At 34.9% G+C, this 24199-nt stretch overlaps 1 protein-coding gene across 6 annotated transcripts in view; it reads left to right on the plus strand.

Annotated features, from left to right (window-relative positions):
• The window catches only part of RALGAPA1 (Ral GTPase activating protein catalytic subunit alpha 1), a 247265-nt gene that overhangs the window by 101121 nt on the left and 121945 nt on the right, over positions 1-24199 (plus strand). For 4 of the 6 annotated variants that reach the window (XR_009220006.1, XM_058540714.1, XM_058540715.1 and 1 more), the window contains 9 exons: positions 3439-4980; positions 6774-6898; positions 8228-8444; positions 9699-9875; positions 15114-15266; positions 17752-17945; positions 18198-18296; positions 18854-19009; positions 20655-20783. Coding sequence is in view for 5 of the 6 variants with exons in the window: in XM_058540714.1 (XP_058396697.1) it covers positions 3439-4980; positions 6774-6898; positions 8228-8444; positions 9699-9875; positions 15114-15266; positions 17752-17945; positions 18198-18296; positions 18854-19009; positions 20655-20783 (2792 nt within the window). In the remaining variant the exon portion in view is untranslated. The remainder of the gene's footprint in view (positions 1-3438; positions 4981-6773; positions 6899-8227; positions 8445-9698; positions 9876-15113; positions 15267-17751; positions 17946-18197; positions 18297-18853; positions 19010-20654; positions 20784-24199) is intronic. The other 2 variants (XM_058540717.1, XM_058540718.1) reach the window with 2 other exon arrangements.

Raw genomic sequence — 24199 nt, forward strand, 5'->3', positions numbered from 1 at the left:
TTTTTTTTTTAGTTTGTTAAAAATATTTTTCTTGTTTTGCTCATTCAATGGTTAACTAATACTTTAGATTAAAATACTTTAATTTAGAGGCTGCTGTTTTTCAAGGTAAAATATAAGCAGCATAATTAAATTGTTTTAAGGCCGTTTTTGTTTAAACCTGATGCCACCATTATTTTCAGCAATCCAGTATGAAGTTTGTTAGTTGTTTTCTTCTGTATAATTTACTAATATTTGTATTTGACTAAATTTTGATTTCTAAGATTCTTATCTTTATAGAGATAAATCACTGTGCTGCTTTATAATTTTTTAATAATACAATTTTTAAAAAAATTAATGAATTATTTCATGAATATATAACATATATTCAAGATAATTAAGAACATGGATTAATTTTTGCCTTACTTCAAATCCCAGCTCTCCACTTTCTAGCTGTGTAACCTCAGGCAAGTCACTTAAATAGTTTCTTCGTCTATAAAATGGAGATAACAACACCTACTTCACAGGGTTGTTGTGAGGATTAAATGAGTTAATATAGGTAAGATGTTTAGAACAATGTCTAGCATATAGAAAAGTCTATATATGGTTTAGCTGTTATTTAGTCTTTTTCTCCTTAACAAGCTTCAGATATATTTCTTTAAATTTAAGGCTTGTTAGAGTCAATTGTGCCTAATTCAAGTGCTGACATTGGTTTCCTGTCAGCTATTTTCTTCTTTGATTTTATGCAATTAGTATTGTCGTATGCCCATGTAGGAACTATATTTAAAGCTTAAAACTTTCAAAAAGGTTTTTGTTTAAATTTAAATTGTCTAACAGTACATTACTGATAGAAAAATATTCTTTCATTTTTTTAAAGCTCTTGCCCTTTTATTTTTTTTTTTTTAATTTTTTTTTGTGAGGAAGATCAGTCCTGTGCTAACATCTACCAATCCTCCTCTGTTTTTTTTTTTTTTGCTGAGGAAGACTGGCCCTGGGCTAACATCCGTGCCCATCTTCCTCCACTTTATATGGGACGCCACCACAGCATGGCTTGCCAAGCGGTGTGTCAGTGCGCACCCAGGATCTGAACCGGCGAGCTCCAGGCTGCCACAGTGGAGTGCGCGCACTTAACCGCTTGTGCCACCGGGCCAGCCCCAAAGCTCCTGCCCTTTTAAATTTGTGTGAAAGTTTTAGATATTCATATCTAAATGAAACACTGAAAGTTTAGGAAAAAAACACTTAGGCTGAAATAATGGTTAAATTTTCTAATATGCAGAGTAAGGATTGAGTTTGGGAAGAAATTCCGAAAAACAGAACTTCACAGTCTTTACTGGCTTCTTTAGAATGGAAAAATTATGGAATATCAATAAAGGAAACTAAAAATTAAAACTAATATTCTACTTTTTTCCTGAAGTTCTTATATTTGCTAGTCTCATAACATGAGATTTTAATAAGGTTTTAAGATGTTGATTTTGAATTTGGAGCTGATAAAATACAATTCCAACTGTATAATTCTTAAGAATTTTTATAGAAAAGTTATATAGTCTTTATCTTTTGCTGAGTCCTATTAGAATATTGTGTGGAAAGAAAGTTGGGGTACATGTTGAATATTATTCTAGGCAGAGGTTCTTATAATCTACTATGGGAGATATAACAAAACAAAATACTTATTACATTCATTAAGATGCACAAATATGAATTAGTTATCTCCTGCAATAATAACTAATAGTATAAATGCATAAATGTGGAGTTTCTGAGGAAATGTTTTGCTTTTCAATTAGAAGAATTTCTAAGTCACATATATGAAGAAGAAAGCCAATGTCATTTTTTAAAGTATTATATTCCCCTCAACGATAAAAGAAGCTAATTGTTTCAACTTTAGGAGACAGGGAATATTTGACCTATGTTGGGAGTATAAATGTATATCTTCAGGAATATAGTGAAATCTTGGCGTAGTACAAACTTTTCTTGATCTGAATTTAGTACAGAGTGGCTCCTTTTGGATCTGCTACAAAGAGGGTGTTATGAATGAAGTGGCAGAAGGACCAGCTTCCTTTCATCCACAGCATGGATCCTGAGAATATGTTGAATTACTATCCCCATTTTAAAATGAGAAAGCTGGTCTCAGAGTGTAGAGTAAGAAAACCTAAGTTCTAGACCTAGCACCATCACTAAATTATTTTGTCATCTTGGACAAGTCAGTTTTACTCTGGATCTAAATATTCTCATTCTGATTGTTTAGTTGTAGTTCTTTTACTTACGTAACCTTTGCATTGCAAGCCCAATGAGTAGCAACATCTAACTTTTTGACTCTTTGTCCTTTTTACATTATGTTTTGCTGGCTTCCTAAAAAAATTTTTTTTAGTTATTTCGAGGTAATGTAAAGGCCATGATGGATTCGTAGACTCTGTATTTTACTTCTAAAATTACTAATTTGTGTATATCTGTACAGTTAAATAGTACTTCATCTTGTGATTTTCAATTTCATGAAGATTTTTGAGGATTTACCGTATACTTAGCACTTCAGGCAGCAAAAACGGTGCAGTGAATGTCATGGAACACAGCCTGCTTCTCAGACTTGATGATTATAAATGTGAGAAAGTGGCTTCACTTTCCTCAGAGTTAAATTAGATAATCTGTCATGTCCATTTTGACTCTAAAATCTGTGATTCTTAAAAAGAGATGTAAGTAGACACAGGCACGGTTTTTAGAGGTTGATGTTATTTAATGGAAAGGGCCGATGATAGGCAGAGGTTTCTTCCTAGTAGATTAAATGGTGTTTGTGTCAGAAATGAAAAAGTATAAATAATTTTTTAAACAATGTATTGATTTTATTTGGGAAGGATAAATAGATTTTAATACTATAATAAAATGAAGTAAAACACCTCAGCAAAACAGATAAATAGTTTCCTGACAAAGAGAACATTAGGAAGAGGGTGGAGATTTCCGTTTGTAATATGTGATCAGACAGATAGGCAACATTTGAAGAAAAAATGATGCCTCTTGCCTGGTAAGAAAAACAGAGGAATTTCTGAGACCCTGTAATATCCTGCAATGAGATATTTAGATCTGCTTTCTGTGTTAAGATCACTTTTCTGCTTGGAACTTAAGTAAGTAGGAAAAAGTGAATAGCAAGTTTGAATTGCTTGATTTATTGGCACAGCTCTATCTTTAACTGCACTTCCAAATGTTTCATCTCCTGACTGTCTGTTTCTTTGCATGTTAACATTTTAAAATGTATTCTGATAGTTTTCTAATTCATTGACACTACATGCTGTATTGGCTTGTTCCCATCATTATTTATAAACAGATTTGTATTTTTAATAGATTTTCTTTCATTGAGCTTACCAAAAAATCTCAGGATTTTTTATTTTTAAGCCTATGTTCGGGGTATGGTTGAAATTAATACTTATTTTTCATAGTCATATAGTTCCTACTCTACATAATTTTTCTTTTTTGCAGATATTGATGATGCTCAAATACTTCCCCGCCCAACTAGAGTCAGACATTTTTCACAAAGTGAAGACACTGGAAATGAAGTTTTTGGTGCTTTGAACGAGGAGCAGCCATTGCCTCGCAGTAGCAGCACTTCTGACATCTTGGAACCATTCACTGTTGAACGAGCCAAAGGTGCAGTTCCTGTCATTGCCAGTTCGTCCCGTCACGCGCCAAGCTTGCAGAGCGCCACAGAGGCTTCTTCAGTAACTAGATCCACTGAAAGCCACATCACTGATACTCAGAGTAGAGAGTCTTCTCTGGAAGTTGGTGATAGCATATATGACCATCTTTGTCACTTAATAGATCCAGTAGAACTTGCAGATTCAGCTTTTGAACAGATCCAGTACATTGACCTTGAAGGAGATGATGATCTTCTTTCCTCCCTGAAAGAATATTTTAAGGAAAACCAGGAAAATCATAGTACAAATGAGTTAGGTAAAGATGCAGCTTCTCAGGAAGTGATTATTGCAGTAAATAGGGATAAAAGATCATCCTTAGATAAATTAGAAAACATAGGCCGGGAAAGTACATCAGAAAATATCACCTCTTTTGTTGGGACTCCTGAAAACATACAATTTCAAAAAGAACCAAACTCAGCTGTCTTCGTGAGTAATATTGCACCTAACCAGTTAGACAGTTTCATGAGAACAAAAACTTCTGAAAAATCTAAGCAACTAAACTGTGATAAACAGTCATCGGAACCTAGTTCGGGTAGCCCTTGTGATAAAGAAAAGAGGAAACATCTGTATAGACAAACAGCCACAGAATTAGATGCCTGTGTAGATATAACACTAGTTGAAAAGGTTAAGAGTGTGCAAATTAATGAAAAAATCACTGTCCCACATGTTATGCATGCCAAGAAAACTACACTAAAAGCACCTGTTAACCGTAGAATGCCTCATGTTACAAACACTAGCAAGCTTTCTCCAACTAAAAGGAGCTTGTCTGAAACAGTAACTCATAGAGCCAAAATCATGAAAATTGCTACTAAAAAACGAAATAGTGTTCACGTTACTTTTAGACCATCTACTGAGTCAGTTCAGTTTTATAATCCTCTGGAAAACAAAGAGGCTCCATGGAAGATGAGACTGCGGAAGCTCGGTGGCTTTAGTAGTAGTAGCAGTAGCAGCACCAGCAGCCCCCATACCAGCTCAAACACTGTTACAGAGCTAGTCAAACCTGGTGTGTACAGGCCTCTAGATGCAGTTAGTGCAGCAGCAGTAAGTAGTAAAACAGTTAAGGAATCTACAGAGATTCCCACCACCGTATTACCAAAAGAAGGAATTGCAAGTAATCAGCTAGGTAGTCGTAGTACTCTTAGGTCATCAAGTCATGAGGCAGGACTACAGCAGGGCTCCCTGGGTGGCGTTTATAAAACTGTTGTACATGCTCTTTCGAAGCCGAAGGCAAATGTTTCCCCACAGAGGCAGAACAGAATGCCACCAGAGGCTCCACTGAGGGATCTGTACAGTCATGTAATGGGCTATTTTGGAAGGAAAGCTGCAGGTGAGCACTAACAGTGTGCAGAGCGCAAAAGGAGAAAGACAGCACCAGTTTGGCTTAATGCAACTGAAGCAAGCTATAAGCAATCAAAAAGCTTTGGGATGGTCACTGCTTTCTCTCTGTTTGGTTATGCATGCGCCTTTTCCCAGCTGTATTTTTCCCAGCATAAAACGTTTATTTAAATTACTAATTTCCCTTATAAGGCATTTAGTTAAACCTCTTTGCTGCTGAACAAGATAGGAGAGAGGAAGATATAGGAAAATTTTAATGACCTTTCAGAGGCTATCTAAATCAGTTATTTTTTCTGAGTGTATACTACATGAGCCTTGAAATTAAGTTTTCTGAGGAGTTGGAATACTTTCTCCCCTGCCCCCCTATAGTTTATATTGAAGAGGGCACCAGTTATATCTAATTGAGTTCATTCATTTTTACTGCTGATTTATTTGGTTTTATCTGTTAAAAATTACTTTGACGTTATATAACATAATGGAAATCAAGGTCCTACAACCAGCACCAACATTTTTAGTTAACTATCATTGAAGAGGAAATTATTTCTTTAATCTCAAAGTGGATTTAGTTACTTTTCATTTAAGCCATTTCCAAACAAGCTGTAGGCTTTTTAGTTTTGCATTCATGTGTATAGAATGCAAGTTATGTCCTTGAAACACTTATCATTACTTTCTTTTTTCTGAGATTTTAGATGTCCATAAAGGTTTCATGATAGCCAATCATTATTTAAATATGGAACCTCTGTGGACAGATTACAGAAAGCAAGATTATGGTAACTGTTTTCTCTTGATTCAAATTTAAAATAACTTTACAGATATAGAAAATTAACTTTCAGCAGTAAGGTAGGTTTTGATTTTATTTGTTTAACATGGTTTTGTTAGCATGATTAACAGAATGCTATATAATGCATCTTGCATTGAGCCATTAATGCCACTTGGGGGCAGTATTGTGACAGCTTAGCAAAGCCTGGCTAAGTAATATAAAGATAATGGTATTTCACAATGAGCTCCTGACCAATATATTTTCTTAACCTCAAATGCTTTGTAGTTCATTAGGAATATAAACAGTGCTTATTTTCTTTAAATTGTGGAGAAATCAACTTTTCAACAACGTAATAGTGAAATAAATAAATATCTTATTTTCTATAAGTTAGTTTCCCAAGTTTAAAACTTTCTTGTTAATGTAAATCATTATGTAGCCATAAAATATTAAAATAACTATTGTCTTTTTTTCACAGAAAATACTTTGTGAAAATAAGCCTCTTTTTTCTAAAAGCAATGAAGTTAGATTTTATAGTGAATAGAAACAACATTATGTCAAAATCATAGAATTTTTATTTCTAAATATCTGAACTTAAATACATTTATATCCCACTGAGATTTGCATAGATTTCAAGGGATATATTCCTTGCAAATAATTCTTTTGGGGAAAGTGGAATTTCAAATTATTAAGGCTCTAAATAAAAGCATGGAGGCAGGCAGAGAGATAAATATACCAGTTTCTTTATAGGCGATTTAACCTAGCTCCAACTAGTGCTTATCTATAAGCTTTCTTGCTGTTTAAGGTTATACTGAAGATTGACTAACATCTGCTTAGTTAAAGAAAGTAAATATCAATTTACTAATTCTTAAAATTAAATCTAAAAGGAGAGAAATTATTCGTAAATGCATGTTTGCAAATAATTGATATGGCATAGATAATTTGTTTTGGGTTGTTTTTTTTATTTCTAATTTAGAAAATGCAGTTAAGTCTTTCCTCACTATATATAGTTATTTATTTATTTTTAGTCAATAAAGAGGACATGAGCCCCAAACTGCCCCCTCTTAATAGTGATATTGGCAGCAGCAATGCTAATGTTCCTGATCTGATGGATGAGTTTATAGCAGAACGACTGCGAAGTGGTAATGCCTCAGTAAGTGTTATTTTATTTATTTGGTTTTAGAGAGGAGGGTAGAGAAACTAAGATATATACCTATGTACAAGTATATGTATAGAATATATATGTAGAAATTTTTGTTCAAAACACTCTTCCCCCAAAATTTAACCCGTTTTCTGAATTAAGATTTTTAAATTATATTTTCATAATATTTTTTATCCAAAGACATAGAACAAGCAGGCTTATAGTTTTGACCAGGGTGAAAGATTGGAATACTTGTTTGCTCAACCACTTAGATATAAGCCACTACCTTCCTAGTCCTCCCACTATCTTTCATCTTCGCTCATAGGCTACCCTGATGTCCATTGCCAGCCCTCAGCAGGAAAGATAACAGTAGAGGTCTTCTGACCCACCTCTCATAATTTTGATAGCATAAATATTGATTGCTTAATCAATCCAGATAACTTTGGAATAGATTTTAAAGTTACCTATATTTTTGAATATTAGAATTATGGCAAAGTGAAAATGGAAGCAATTTTATTCCTAATAATGCTTAAATGTTAAGGCAAGATAAACATATGTGGAATTGCTTTTTTTTTTTTTTTGTGAGGAAGATCAGCCCTGTGCTAACATCTGCCAATCCTCCTCGTTTTTTTTTTTTTTTTTGCTAAGGAAGACGGGCACTGGGCTAACATCCATGCCCATCTTCCTCCACTTTATATGGGACGCCACCACAGCATGGCTTGCCAAGCAGTGCGTTGGTGCGCGCCCGGGATCAGAACCGGCAAACCCTGGGCCGCCACAGCGGAACGCGCGCACTTAACCACTTGCACCACCGGGCCGGCCCCTGAAGTTGCTTTTTTTCAATGGTCATATTCCATTTGGATTTCAGCTCGTCTTTAGTGAAAGTGTAGCCCCATTGCATTTTCCATTTTTTTAGGTTTTTTTCTTGAATGGGAAAATATTATGGAATCATTATATATAATCATTATGGAGTGACAACTTTGCCATCATTCTTCCCTCCCTCCACTATCTTTTCTGTTTGCTTCTTCTTTTTCCATTTGAATACTTTGCTCTTTCTGCTGTCTTAACATATATTCACTCCATGGATCCTTTTGAGGCTTAAGAGTCTGGGCTCAGCACCGTCTGATATCTGGGTCTTTGCTTCAGGCAGACCGACAGCAGTGCAGGCTCCAGCTCCGTAAAGTTAGGTAGATCGTTCGGTTAGTGTCTTTTCCCCTTCCTGCCTCAGGCCCCGAATCTCAACATTTATTGTGATGATTGTCTTGGGAATTAAAGATTTCAGATGCTTAGTGAGAATAAAAAAACATTTTTTTAACGGTAAAATGTTTCTTGAATTTTCAGACTATGACAAGAAGAGGAAGTAGTCCAGGCAGCCTCGAAATTCCCAAAGACCTCCCTGATATTCTAAACAAGCAAAGCCAAATGCGCCCTATTGACGACCCAGGTGTGCCCTCAGAATGGACTTCTCCTGCTAGTGCAGGGAGCAGTGATCTTATCAGCTCAGACAGTCATTCAGATTCTTTCAGCGCTTTCCAGTACGATGGCCGAAAATTTGACAGCAAGTATCTTTGTCTATTTGAGCAGTATGTTTTTTTGTTGATTGTTTTCGGTGAGAGACTGACTTATAGGTTATATAACCATCACCTTCCTCTCTAACGTTACTTAGACAGAGGTTCCCACATACGTTGATTTCATTTCTCAGTGAAATTCCAAAGGAAATTTTAAGGAATCACTTCAAGTTGGGACAATTTTACTTTGCCAAACTAAAGGTATTTTAAAAAACAAAAAACACTGTCCTTTGATAAAACAAATAATATTTTAAGACCAAAAATTTAGAAAGGAAAAAAATTTAGGATGCACTTGATATTAGAATAAAGGACAATCATGGTTATGAGTTGACGCTGTTTCGTGCACTCATATTTGGGAACCACTGTCTAGTTACATTCAGTGCTTCAGTATGTTCAATACAATTATGTTCAGTGCTACAGTACCAGAACTCTTGAATAATCACTTCATGTTAAAATGACATCAGTGATGTTATTTGGTGCCATATCACTGCCACATAGCTTATAATTCTGTATTACACTTGGCAGTCAGTGAAGGATACCAAAATTTTAGAAAAGGAAGTCAAAGTTTGCGAAGAGCTAGGAGATGCATTGGAGAGTTAGTGTTTCCTGCCTTCATGGGTTATATACTTCTCTGATCTCAGACTAGGAATATGATTTAAGAGAAAAATGATTTTTACCATATATGTGCCATTTTTATTGTATATACCTCTACTAGAGGTTATGAAATACGTGAAAAGCAATAAGTGTACAGTCATGAGCCACATAACGACATTTCGACGGACCACATACACAACGGTGGTTCCATAAGATTAGTACCATATAGCCTAGGTGTGTAGTAGGCTGTACCATCTAGATTTGTGTAAGTAGACTCTATGATGTTTGCACAATGACAAAATCGCCTAATGACACATTTCTCAGAAAGTATCCCTGTCGTTAAGTGGTACTTGACTGTATTACCAGCTGTCAGAAAACATGGATAAGAATAGTGATGCTATATCATTTGTTGGGCTGTCTTTTATCATTATTGTTGTTAATTGTAAGCTGTGAGAACCTTTAAAAATTGGTTTCTATTATAAACTTCAAAGTGTTAATGTTATGTACACTTGCCTGAGTGGTATGTAAGTAGAACAGATTTATGGGAAGGGTGGTGTTTAATCACTTTGCTGAAGTAGCTGTGTCTCTCTTGTGAATATTTTTGTTTTGTAATTGGGCCGTCTATATACTAGCACTTCTTTTTTCTGTAGATTTTGGCTTTGGAGCTGATGCTGGGATTGCATCCTCTGCTGACGTGGATTCAGGTTCTGGCCATCATCAGAGTGCTGAAGAGCAAGAAGTGGCTAGTCTAACCACGCTTCACATAGATTCTGAAACAAGCAGTCTTAATCAACAAGCTTTCTCTGCTGAAGTTGCAACGGTTACTGGTAAAGTTACTCAAGGGAGTGTATTCCTTAAACGCATTTTTTAAGCCACCAAAGAATCTGTTGAGAATTTTATTTGATAGATTTTAAGTATTACTTATTACTATTTAAGTATGATTTTTTCATTCATCTTTATGTAACAATGGAGGAAAAGAAAACATTAATATAAGAGTTTTCTTGACCTGGAGTCCATATGGATAAGCTTTGGGGACTCTATGAACTCCGAATATTGTATGCAAAATTTTGAATACATTTGCACCAGAGCATTTCCTGCAGTGATTTTTAAGTGGATAACTGAAAAAAAAAGTTAAGAAGAACTGCTCTATACCTTATTCATTGTCATTCAGAGTCAGCCTAGATTTTTATAGATTTCTTTGGCAGAGTATTTATTATAGAAAAGGTAAAGAACATTGCCTAATAGAAGCCCTAGTTGCCAATATACTAATATTCTGTATTTATACAGTAAATTATGCTTTTCAGCAACATTTTATGTGTGGTCAGACCCAATGATAATATGACAAGTGGGGTCCAAGAAATTCAATCGTGAAATGCAGAGTTAACGTTATTGCAAGATTAGTGCAGTGACCAGAGTGGCCCGTAGTTCAGGGGTTCCACTGTATGGTCCAAATTCATTCTGGTTCCCACTGCAGTCAGATGCCTTTTGATGGGTGATTGTCCATTTCAGTTTAAATATCAGTAAGGTGGTTTTTGCATCTTGTGGAACGTGCAAAACTACAGCAATGATTTCTGCGTGTCTGAATTAGGCGCATTTCCTCAGCCAAATCCAACAAATGAAATTTGGCCAGTGGAATACTCAGTAGGCCGGAACCCATTCTCTGTTTTCAGATCCTACCTCTTCTTTTCCACAGCTTTCCTGTCAGAGGATAATTAAGAACTTTAGCGTGCCCCACTGCAGAATAGGGGCTGATTGGAGGACAGAAGCCAGTGGGGTCAAATCCAGTCTTATCATTACAGAATTTAAATTATTCAAAGAGAAATACCAAAGAAAATTCTTATTTTATAGTAAACACCTTTTACTATAGTTGTCCTTAAAAAATAAATGTAGATGAAACGATACTCAACATTACTGGTAATCAGGGAATGTAAATAAAAACCACGAGATACCACTACACACATAATAAAACAGCTCACATTAAAAACACTGACAATACCAAGTGTTGAAGAGGGTTAGAGCAACTGGAAATATCATACATTACTAATGGAATGCAAAATGGTAGAGCCACTCTGCAAAAATATGACAGTATCTTTTAAAATTAAACATACATTTACCATATGACCATTCCTAGGTATTTACTTCAGACAGTTGTATGTGAAAGTTCATGGCAGTATTATTCACAATAGCTAAAAATTGAAAACAACCCAAAGATCGATCAGTCAGTGAATGGATAATCAAATTGTAATGTATTCATTCATTGAACATTTGTTGGAATAGTACTCAGCAATAAAAAAGAATTAAATGTTAATATATGCAAAACCATAGGTGACTCAAAAACGTGCTAAGTGAAAGGAGTCAAATACAAAAGACTACACACTACAAAATAAATAAATAAATAATAAAAAGCATAAGTTTAAAAAAAAGAAAAACAAAAGACTACATACTATACTTTGTTATTCCATGTATAGGAAATTCTAGAAAAGACAAAACTATAGTGACAAAGCAGATCAGTGATTACCTGGGGCTGGGGGTCAGGAGAGGGGATCAACTGCAAGTAGGCACAAGAAAGCTGTTAATGGTGACGGGCTGTTCTATATTTTGATTGTGTCATTGATTATAGGACTATGTACAATTGCCAAATTCATATAACTGTACACTTAAAATGGGTGAATTAAAAAAAACAAATGTTGGGTTTTATGTTCTACTCTAATACAAATATTAATACTATCAAACTCTAAATTTTTAGATAGTGTAGAGACATTACTGAACCTTGAAAAAAGTGGAATTTCAAAGTGGAAATAATAAAATGCCTGAGAAGTTTTCTCACCGGTTTAGAGATCCCCTGCATAACCCTCCCAGCCTGTGACTCAAAAGAATACCACCATATGTGTCTCTGTCTTAATCTGGAGGCCCACTGTCCTTTCAAAGGAATGAAGAGTTTCTAAACATCATGCTTGCCAGTGAACCAGAGGTGTTTCCCATACAAGCCTTATTCTAGTTTTCTTTAAGCTATTAATCAGACTGCTGTGTGTTCAAAAGATTACAGTACGTAAAAGAAGTGTGACCACACTTTTTCTTTCTTATTTCTCTTTAGTCATCAAAAATAGAGTTCCATACAAAAATTCTAAAAATAGAATTTGATATGTATGGAGAACTTGTTTTAGGCCTTTTGCCTCAATATGATTTTTGGATAATTCAACTTCTAAGAGTTTTTAATATGTATGTAACCTATATTTACTATACATAGTGACTATTTCTAGAACTCTACTAGGAAGTTTTATTAAGAATTCTAATCAATCAGTGGCATTAGTATTAGTACAGGAGTGTTTGTCTAAGAAACTAAAGCAGTTCTAGGATTGATTTCTGTTTAAAAGGTATAAAATTCAGCAAAGAGTACAACTCCATATACTCAAACTATTCAACAGTGTTTTCTAAAGGTGAAGTTTGCATATATTATCACACTATTAATGTTAAGTATAGCTGTGTTCTATCAAAAGGATGTTTCTAGTCCTGAAATCTCCTTTTATTTTCTTATAATAATTTCAGAAACTACAAAAGAAATCTAATATAGGAGATAAGAACAAAAATTAAATAGCCTCTTTTCAGGCATGAATATCACTATAAAATACTTTTATTGAAAAAAAATTCTTTAGGGCCCGGCCCCATGGCATAGTGTTCAAGTCTGACGTGCTCCTCTTCAGCTGCCTAGGTTCAGATCCTGGGCGCAGACCTACACCACTTATCAGCCATGCTGTGGCAGCGACCCACATACAAAGTAGAGGAAGATTGGCACAGATGTTAGCTCAGGGCTAATCTTCCTCAAGCAAAAAAAGAGGAAGATTGGCAACAGATGTTAGCTCAGGGCGAATCTTCCTCAGCAAAAAAAAAAAAAAATTCTTTAAGAGGAAAAAGTCTGTAAGTCAGCTATTATAGATTATTATTAATAAAATTAAAGGCAGTAGTGATTCTCTAATAGCTAAACTTAATAAAAAATTACTTAATGTCTTAGTTCTTAAAAAATGAATCAGATTTTTATGGATGAAGATAATATATGGAGATAAGAGAAATAGATTTGTATTGCAAAGCATTTGACTAAAGGACTGATGATTTTTATGTCATATACTTAAAGTTTTTGGTGAATATTAAGAAGATTGTTTTCATTATGCTCTCAACAGTCTGTTTTTACTAAGGTATAAAATCCTTAAGCTTTTATGGCTGTCCTGTAACATGATTTTGTGCCATATGAATTTACACTGAATCTCAAATGAAGGAAAGGAAACTTACCACTTCTATGTATCATAATTGAGCCTAGGTGGAGTCATATGATTATCTTTCAGTAAGGCATTCTGAGCTCTATATGTACTTTTTTTTTTTTTGTGAGGAAGATCAGCCCTGAGCTAACATCCATGCCAATCCTCCTCTTTTTGCTGAGGAAGACCGGCTCTGAGCTAACATCTATTGCCAGTCCTCCTCCTTTTTTCCCCCTTTTTCTCCCCAAAGCCCCAGTAGATAGTTGTATGTCATAGTTGCACATCCTTCTAGTTGCTATATGTGGGACACCGCCTCAGCATGGTCGAAGAAGCGGTGCACTGGTGCGCGCCTGGGATCCAAACCCGGGCCGCCAATAGCAGAGCGCGTGCACTGAACCGCTAAGCCACGGCACCGGCCCCTATATGTACTTTTTAAGGCATTTATTTTGTTATATTTTAAAATTGTGTAAACAATATGGAATGACATGTTTGTGGAACTAAAGTAATAGAAATATGTTTTTAATCTACTTGGTTTTTGCTTTACTGTATATAAAGAGGTAACAAGAGCAGAGTTTTACAATTATTGAGTCCAGAATATTGATATTTCTCTGCTAGAAAGAAGCTTAAAATAAAAAGACCTAATATTTTAACTGCTTGCTTAGCACTAGCAGCACTCCACTACACAACCACCGTCAATTGTTCAATACAGTATTAAATTATGCTACATGTAATTCAAATTAACAAGAGTGCCTGCTATGTGCCAAACACTATACCAGGCACTGGCAATACTGTAGTATATTACATGGATACGGTCCCCGTGCTTACAGAGTGTATGTGCTACTGAGGGATATTTAAAACCAAACAGGCAGTTTCACAGTGACTTTGCTATTGAGGGATATTTAAAACCAAACAGGCAGTTTCAAGTCACTGTGATAAGTGGTATAGTGGGGAGGTACAAGGGTTTATAACAGAGACTCCATATTCATACTGGGCAGGTCAGGATTAGGCTTCTTAGGAAGCAGTGTCTAAGCTGAGACCCTAAAAATAAAAGAAGTTAACCAGACCTAAAAGAAGAGGATTAGGGCTCCATGCAAAGGAAAAACGTGTGGAAAAGGCTAGAGGTATGATACATCCTGATAAATATCAGTAATTTACTTTCTATGGCTAGAACTTAAAAGTACTAGGAGGATCGTGGAACAGTAAGAAAGTTGCAGAAAGACTGGAAAACCACACTAAGAAGTTCAGACTTATCCTGAGGCCAGAGAGGAGCCATAGAAGGATTTTAAATGAGGGAGTGACATGATCAGGTTAGATTTTTAGATCTTTTTGCTGCCTCATGGAGAATGGATTGGGAGGAAGGAGTAGAGGTGTTGGGGAGACAGAAGGCTGGGGACCACAAGGGACCACTGTAATCCAGGCTAGCAATGATAGTGGCATGTAGAGCCACAGTGAGCAAGTTTCTCTTCTCTTGAATTGCCCTGAGTCTGAAGTAAGTGGAGTAGAGTAGCAGTGGGCCCCAGATTTTCTATAGCTGGACCAGGAGTGGGAGTAGACATTCTCACTCTCACTGATGGCTCGTATTAACTGGTATGTCCAGTTCTTATTCCATACCAGTCCCATGTAGACATGAGATGAGACCCCTAGAGAGAAAATCTTGTACAATACTATGATTTTATGACCTATTTGGCCAATTTATAACCTGTTTTATCTTTTGATGTTTTAAATTCGGATTTTATTGGGGTTTTAATCATTACATCTTAGGTAGCAGGTATTGAATATCTTCTTAATGGTAATTTTATGAAATTATATTTACAGGTTCAGAAAGTGCTTCTCCAGTCCATTCAGCTCTGGGATCCAGGTCACAGACACCTTCTCCTTCCACACTGAATATAGATCACATGGAGCAGAAGGATCTGCAGCTCGATGAGAAGCTCCACCACTCTGTTCTGCAGACGCCAGATGACCTAGGCAATCTTTGGAAATTAGATATTTGCCATTTTTCCTTCCAGGGCATTAGTGTCAGGAGATCTTAAATAAAGCATCTTCAACTTGATTATGTATTTTATATATGTTGATTATGTATTAGTATAAGTCTTTTCCACTTTTTTCTAAGTCTTTTGGAAATTTGTTACTATAACATTTATTCTTGCTCTTAAAGATATTTATACTCTGGTTTTTGTTATTTATTTTATTATAATTGAGTATAGTCCTAGCATTAATGATGACATTATTTTTTTTTATTATATTGTCATTTATTGATATGGTGCCATTTCCTAAAACAGGAAATACGTAATTCGACATCATTATTCTTAATGTTGTCTCTGAAGAGCCCGCTGGCTCACAGGAGAAAGCAGTAGCACTATCACTCGCAACTCCGGCTTTCATGGAAACAGTTGATCACAGCAATGATTTTTTATTAATTTTGATTCTGCAAGTATATCAACTAAATATAATTAAAAAGTAGGAGGTCCAAATGAAGTACTTTTATTTTCAAGTAAGTGTTAAGTGACTAGGAAACCTTAGACACTGCAAGTTAAAAATGGTTATTTTTGCTAAGTCCTACGTGACATAACGAGCATCAGGATAAAAAGCCATTTTGCAAATATGCCAAAAACTTTGGTCAAGGACATAGTTGATGAGATATTTACAATGAATAATATAAAATGCCAGTTTTCATTGGTAATGCAGCACATTTGTGCCCTGACCAAAGGAAGAAATTTAAAGCCATGTAACTTCTGGTCCTTTTTTTAAGGTACTCATTCTCTTAATATGCAATTATCTTGCAGTTGCATAGCCCTGGCTTTCTGGTTTGTGGATTATTTCTGACCTTTTCTCCGTTTGGCCTGCAATTTTTTGTTTGTTTTTGTTTGTTTTCGGTTTTCTCCCCAACATTTGGAAAAAATTTGAAACTTAAAAAAGTTGCAAGACTGGTAAAATAAATACCCATTAATCCTTCAGATAAATTCACCATTTGTTAATATTTGGTCACTTTATCTCTCTCCGTATCTACTTCCATGCACACACATGCACAAAAAACATCCTTCCAGCCCTTTGTTGTTTTTGCTGAGCCATTTAAAAGTGAATGGCAAATATCAGACCCTTCACACCCAAACACTTCAGTATGTCCTAAGAATAAGTGTCCATTTCCTGCATAACCACAATATAATGGCCATATTTGAGATATTTAACATGATACACCACTGCAATTTCAGTCCATAGTCAGATTTCCTCAGCTGTCCCAATAATATCCTTTCAGCTGCCCCACACCATCGCCAACCCAATCCAGGATTTAAAGGAGGATCGTACATTGTTGCTTGCTTTGTAATCGTTTAAAATTTTGTTAGCTTTACTTCAAGAAGGATAAGTTAGAGACAAATCAGTTGATTTATCACTCGGTTATGAAGGTTCCATAGAGTAGGGAGATGTTAACAGTGATGGTTAAAACAGCAGTGTTTTTGTTTGTTTTCTTTTATTTTAGTGGATTTACACCAGAAGCCTATTTTTTATTATGGTGAAAGACTAAATATTTAGTAACTTTTTGATAATACAGTTATTGTACACTTTACATGCAAAGAGGAAAAAAGTTAAACATTAGGAGTAAAGGATGTACATATACTAAGAACGAACTTGTAAATTATCAGTACATTGAGATATTATCAAGCAGGAAACATCTTTGCTGATTTTCTAATGATTTTGCCTTTTCCATTATATACATCGAATAGAATAATAGATTTTTTTTAAGCTGGAGGAGAGCTATAATGATACCTAGCTGAATCATCTGTTTTACAAATGAGGACGTGTAGCCTTAAAGAGGTTATTAAGTAACTTGTACACTATCACATAATTAGTGACAGAAATGAAACTAGGACCCAAGGTTACCTCTATTTCTTACATATTATCTTATCAATATTAATAAACAAAGGAAATATAATTATAGAAATTTTAGATTATATTTAAATTTTGGTAAAAATGCCATTATGACATCCCTTTTAGTGCTAGGTCTGACTTAATTGTGCATATATAAATACATTTCTTTGAAAGTTTTAACTATAAAGAAACAGGCTTATGAAGATAGCCTACAGGATCTGCCTTCAGCCTGAGATTTTTCTGATAATTTGATGATATAACCTGAAGCAGCTATTAGATATAAGAGAGAGTATGTAGTTATAAATATGATCTTTATATCAAACGTAAGTTTCTCCATCTGGTGTCTGCATCATTTCCTCCTTAGGTAAATCTAGATAGAAGCACTATTGAATAAGTAATTATTGCCATAACAAGGAATTATGAACTGCTGAGGTTCTGACGTTATCAGGAAAAAATAACGTTAATACATATTGACATTTCTTTTATTCACTTTTTTAGATATTTAAGATTAATTTGACACTTTTCTGTTTTTGTGACCAATTCTCTAGAAAGATTACTGACACTGGTGTATTATTTTTTTCTGTAGAAATCAGTGAATTTCCATCTGAATGTTGTAGTGTGATGGCAGGGGGTACTCTCACAGGATGGCATGCTGATGTTGCTACTGTAATGTGGCGAAGAATGCTAGGCATTTTGGGAGATGTCAACGCTATTATGGATCCTGAAATACACGCTCAAGTTTTTGATTACCTCTGTGAACTTTGGCAGAATCTAGCTAAGGTAAAAAAGAAAAGAAAAGATATAAAGGGAAAAAGAAAGAAAAATAAAGTTTTAAGAAGTAGAAAAAGCCGTAGATAACATTGTCACACACCACCTTACTATAAACTGGTGCCCAGCATGGTGAAGTCACTTAACTTTGATTAAATATGTAGTTAGTGGTTGAAACCAGACTTGAACTTAAATTTTAAGGTAAAACAAACTGGAAGAGAGAACACTTTTCATAGGTTGTTGCATTTTATTTGAAAATTACAGATTAGAGATAACCTCGGCATTTCAACTGATAACCTGACCTCCCCTTCTCCACCAGTTTTGATTCCTCCACTGAGAATTCTTACACCTTGGCTTTTCAAGGTAAGCTTACTATATAAAATATTAATTCAAAAGTTTCATTTGGTAAGTAGGTATATGGTCACTCTTAAACATTTGATGGATATTTTAGCTATTGTATAGACTTCCAGAGTACTTAGTTTTTAACTAATCATTAGGGATTATATAGAGAGGAGAGTGGACACATAGCAAAATTATTATACAGGATGCATCATTTTTATTTATTTAATAAAACAAAATTGAATATAGAAAATTATGTTTTTGTTGTATTTAAGTGAAATATAAACCTTGAATTTGTGTCATAGAATATATTATGTACTTTTAAAGGTCTAATTCTTTTAAATATTATTTGATATGTTTGGTGCATTTTCCTAATGAAACTGTGTTGTTATTCAAACCTACATTGTGTCATTTTAATGATAAGAGTAGTTTCAATAATCCTGATATTTAGTTCATTAAAGAAACTGGGCCAACATAGAAATAAATGAAAACAAATATATTGCTTGCTGTAATCAATTGTTTAAGTATTTAACAAACAATATTTGTTTTTGAGTATTAAAACCAACATCTTTTAATTGTAGGCAACCATGTTGACTGATAAATATAAACAAGGTAAATTACATGCTTATAAACTTATTTGTAACACAATGAAAAGAAGACAAGATGTTTCTCCAAATAGAGATTTTCTAACACATTTCTACAATATCATGCATTGTGGATTACTTCATATTGATCAGGTAAATATATATACTTTCTAACAAGTTGCTTCCTTTATAAGTTTACCTTTGATTCTTGATTCTGTTTAACTCTTGACTTTTAAGGTCTAGAATTAAAAATACTCCCTATGTAGCAGTTTATTTACAAGTTCCTTCCATTTATGACCTCATTTGTTCTTGAAATGTAGTAGGAAAACAAGTTATTATAGTTAGGGGGATTGACTTGATTATTAAATACTTCTTTTCTCTAATGTTATACCAACTAGTTCACTTTTGAAGAGATAAACCATCCTTTGATTAAACTGACAACATCTTCCTTTAATCTCCTAATGTACTTATTCTTAGGCGTTTTGTAGTTGTTACTTGATAATTGGCACTTGACGCATATGGATTTACTCGTCTAGTTGTGTAGCAGTCAGGTTTTTTCCCACTTTAAGAATCAGCACATCACATTTTCTTACTACCGTAGATCGTATTAGCTTAGTGACAGTTATATTGACTTGGTATTTGTATTAATCACAATCATTACATTACATAGTCATAAATATGACTCCAGAACATTACTTTAGGGATCTTGATCCTGGCTATTAGACTAAAAAATGTGGGAGGTTGTAAGTCAAAGTAATGTAAACATTTTTATCGTAATGTGGTTAAATTTCCCTTGCAGTTCATTTTGAGAGCATTAAGTTAATATTAAAAGATGATTATATTTCTTTCTGAAAAATTAAAAAACTTTTTACACTAATTAGAAATAACTATTTTACAGCATTCTATCTTATGAACATGTTTCAAATAAAATCACACTCTTAATTAGTGGAAAAAGAGAGCTTTCATTTAAGATGAATTGGGTTAAATAATACGGCTTAATACGCTGCATCCTCATGGTAAATTCCAAAGGCAAAGTGAATGAATAACCAAGTTAAGAATATTCCCTCAAAAATGCCTAGATCTAGATTTCTGAGGTTAAATATCTATCATCAAAGAACTTCAATTTATCTAAAAAAGAGAATCTCACCAGTTGCCATATAACAGGTCATGCAACTTCAGAGATCAGCGTTATTACATGGAAGCAAATAGGTGGCAGGAGGATGTACTCTGCAGTTTGGTTTTACAACACGTGGGCCTTATATTTTTAACCCTCTGAAGCAAAGAGCATTCCATCTTGCTCTCTAGTGCAAAAAAATGCTTATTGATGTCACTTAAACAAATATGTTTTAAGTTTATTTCCTTTGACAGAATATAATACTAAGCATGGATTATTTGGGAGAGTTAAAATTAGTCTTTCCAGGTGCCAGCCCGGTAGCGTAGTGGTTAATTTCGTGTGCTCCACTGCAGTGGCCCAGGGTTCAGATCCCGTGCGCACACCGAGACACCGCTTATCAAGCCATGCTGTGGCGGCGTCCCATATAAAGTAGAGGAAGATGGGCATGGATGTTAGCCCAGGGCCAGTCTTTCTCAGCAAAAAGAGGAGGATTGGCGAAAGATGTTAGCTCAGGGCTGATCTTCCTCACACACACATATGAAGAATTAGTCTTTCCAATTAGCCATTGTATAGTAATTACCTGTTTCATTATTTCATATGTTTTCTATTTTTATGGATATTGATTAGCTGATACCCAAGATTACATTTGTGATATTCTTTTCCTCTTTTTTCCTTATTCCTAAGGATATTGTCAATACAATCATCAAGCACTGTTCGCCTCAGTTTTTTTCGCTTGGTTTGCCTGGTGCCACAATGCTGATTATGGATTTTATTATAGCGGCTGGTAGAGTGGCTTCTTCAGCTTTTCTCAATGTAAGTTTTTATTTCTTGTTCTTCATAATATAGCAAACGAGTTAACCAGGACTCAACTAACAAAGCAACAAAGGAAGAGCCATTCTTGATAAAATATAACAAGCTGATGTTCAAGAAAATTTATAGTTTAATGGGAATTGATTCTTTCTCCCACATTTAAAAAAAAAAGTAAACAAATTCTGAAGTGTAAGAAAGTACTAAAATTAGTTGATGAATTGACCCAGGACCTATAAAAATGGATTAAACCTGATAAGCAAAACAGAATTTAAAATTGAGGAAATCTAATGAAACAGAGGGAGGGAAGAAAATTTAAAAAAAGGGCAATGGACTATAGCAAAAGGGAAGAAAGAAACAGGTTAGGTAACCCCAAAATATGCTCTAAGCTCTAAACTCTAAAACGGCATGTGAGGATTTTTCATACAGCTATGGAGCATCGAGACAATGCCAAGTAACTCAGTATAGCTGGAACATGTTCATATATAAGTGGCGGAGATGAACTCAAGAGGAAGGCAGTAGCTGTGTTTATAGTGCTAGAGGTTAGATTTCGTCCCAAGGAAAGAATGAGTAACCATTGAAGAATTTTAAGCAAGGAGTGACACGATCAAATTTGTATTTGAGGAAGATCACTCTGGAGCAGAAGTAGAAATGAGAAATAGTGATTAACTGAAAGTCTACTAGAAAAAACTGGGAGTATTTGGGAGAGAAAAATTAGTAATATTTGAGTAGCACTTTATAACTTGCAAAGCAGTTTAACGTACGTTATTCAGTTTATAAGCTGCAAAAGATCAACAATGAATGAGAAGGAGTTCTGTTTGGGGCATAGTAAGCTGCCTATTAGACATCCATGAGGAGATGTCATGAGGGCCATTGCATGTACAAGTCAGGAGCTCGCTTATAGATGGTATTAAAGCCATGAAACTGGATACAGTCATGTAGAGGAAATGTGCAAGTAAGAGAAGAACAGGTATTTATAGATAGTTATTAAGCCTGTTTCTCCAGCTCCCTGAGAACAGTGATTGTGTCTTACTCATCTTGGTATCTCCAGGGCTCCTCTCTGGCACAGCGTCATGCTTATAGGTGTTTATTAATTGAATGTGTAAGTATTTATTCAGCACCTAGTCTGTGTTCAACATGGTGCTAATAAGCCCTTTTGTGGTTATTAAAGTTTTGTTTCCCCTTGTGTGCCAGGTGTTCCTTGGGGTGCAATTCAGAAGGATATAGATTAAATGAGGTACACATTGTGCTCAAGGAACATATAGTCTGCTACTGGGAAGATAGGAAAGTATATTAACAACCGTAGAAGGTAGGACAACAAATAGGTACCAGTAGGAGCAGCTTAGCACAGGGGTTAAAAGCATGGAGTCCAGAGCCAGTCTGCCTGCCTTCAGATTCCAGCTCTGCCACTCATCAGCTGTGAGACCTTATGCAAGTTACTTAATTTCTCTGTCTCAGTTTCTTCATCTATAAAATGGAGGTAACCTTCCTCATCAGGTTATTTTATAAAGATTAAATTAATTAATATGTGTAACATAGTTGGAACATTATATGACATGTACATGCAATATAAAATAAAATAATAAAATGTATAGATAAAATAAAATTATTTGGTAATTCAGACAAAAGAGAAATCTTATTTGTTTAGGGATATGAGGGAGGTTTCTTGGAAAAGATATTTGAATAGGTCCTTGAAAGATTAGTAGTATTTTTATAAGTGAGAATGGCAATGAGGGAAGGTATTCCAGGCAGAGGGAAACAGGCATGAGTAAGCTGTATTCAAGGAACAACAAATAATCCATCTTGTTTAGAAGCTAGTTAACCTAACTAGAGAGTAGTGGACGGGAAGAACAGAAAAGTACTTGAGATCCCAGCTACCCAAAGTGTGGTCTGCACACGAGAAACAGAATCTCAGACCCCATCCAAGACCTACTGAAACGGAATATGTATTTTAACTATATCCCAAATGATTGGTATGGGCATTAAAGTTGAAAAGCACTGCTTTAGACTACGTCTTGGAAGCTCTCGAATGCCAGAGATCAGATTATAATGCTATATTAGATAAACAGTTAACTTTTCAAAGTTAACTTTTCAAAATTCACATGATTGAATCTGTGCTTCAGGAATATTAAATAAGTGTACTAATCTAGGAGTAGATTAAATGGAAGATGAAGTAAAGATGGTAATCAAGTTACAAGGCTATTATAGTATTATCAGTTTACACAGATTATCAATCTCTTGGATAATGGCAAAAGTTGATAGAACTCCAGAGAAGAATGATACATAAACCAATGTCATTTTTTTATCAGTTTTCTATGAAAACTGTTACTATTCAGTGGGCCGATTATTTCAGATGACTGTCAGCACATTTCCTGCAGCCTTTCTCAAGGTTCTCCAGGAGAATTAAGCCCTAATATCCTTAGGCATCCATTTTATGTGACTAAAGTCCTCTCCTGCGCATCTTGAGGGGTACTAGTTATGCAACATCTTTGGGAAAATTTAGAAAATAGTCATTTTCTGTTTGCTATGGTTTATATGAGGAACACCTCTTGAGAAAGGCTGCATAGGAAACCAAATCATTGCAGGAATCAGACCTGATACCCACATCTCCACTATAAGGTTAAGGACAGTCTTTTCCTTTGGGTAATGTTGGAGATAACATAGTCTAAATCTTGCTCTTCGGATTCCGGTTTTAGATCCCATACATATCATCATCTTCCTTCTGTTAATACGCCACCCCCCCCATCACCAGGCAGATTACAAAATAATTGATTAGATTTTGCCTTTCTTAATTACAATCACATTTCAGGTCTGCCCCCATTGTATCTACATACCTGAACATTCCCAGTTACCTTATCCACCTTTAAAGAAAAACCCTTAGCTAATCTCTTTCATTAAATACCGGCTTTTTATCAGTTTCATTTTTATAGGATAACTTATTTTAAATTCCTATGGTAGCTATGAGCTTACCCTGCCCCCTTATGCTACAGCCTTGTTATCTGTAAATCTAGATTATTTTTTAAATATGGAAACGAGTCATTTTGTTGAAAATCATAATAGAGTACTATTCCATTGCCTCCGTTATAACATTTATTCACATAAGGAAATCCTACTGGAGATAGGTGCTTGTTTTATGTGAATAGAAGTATTATATTTCTAATAGATTTGTTTTAGCATTTTTGTTAGGTATTGTTAAACATATAAATTAATGTGTAGATATTTTAGTAAATAAAGCAATATATTAGTAGGTGGATATTGGTTTTTGGTGGACATGCAAGAAAGCAGAAGAAGAAAAAGAAATGTTCAGGGCTATACTTGAGAAATGGCTTAATACAGTTAAGGAAAACAGATGAACAGTTACTTTCATCTGCAGTCCAAGTATAAATTCTGATTTTGTTTCCATAAGTAGTATAGGCAGTATA

This window comes from Diceros bicornis, chromosome 5 (genome assembly GCF_020826845.1).
Source record: "Diceros bicornis minor isolate mBicDic1 chromosome 5, mDicBic1.mat.cur, whole genome shotgun sequence".
Lineage (NCBI taxonomy): Eukaryota > Metazoa > Chordata > Mammalia > Perissodactyla > Rhinocerotidae > Diceros > Diceros bicornis.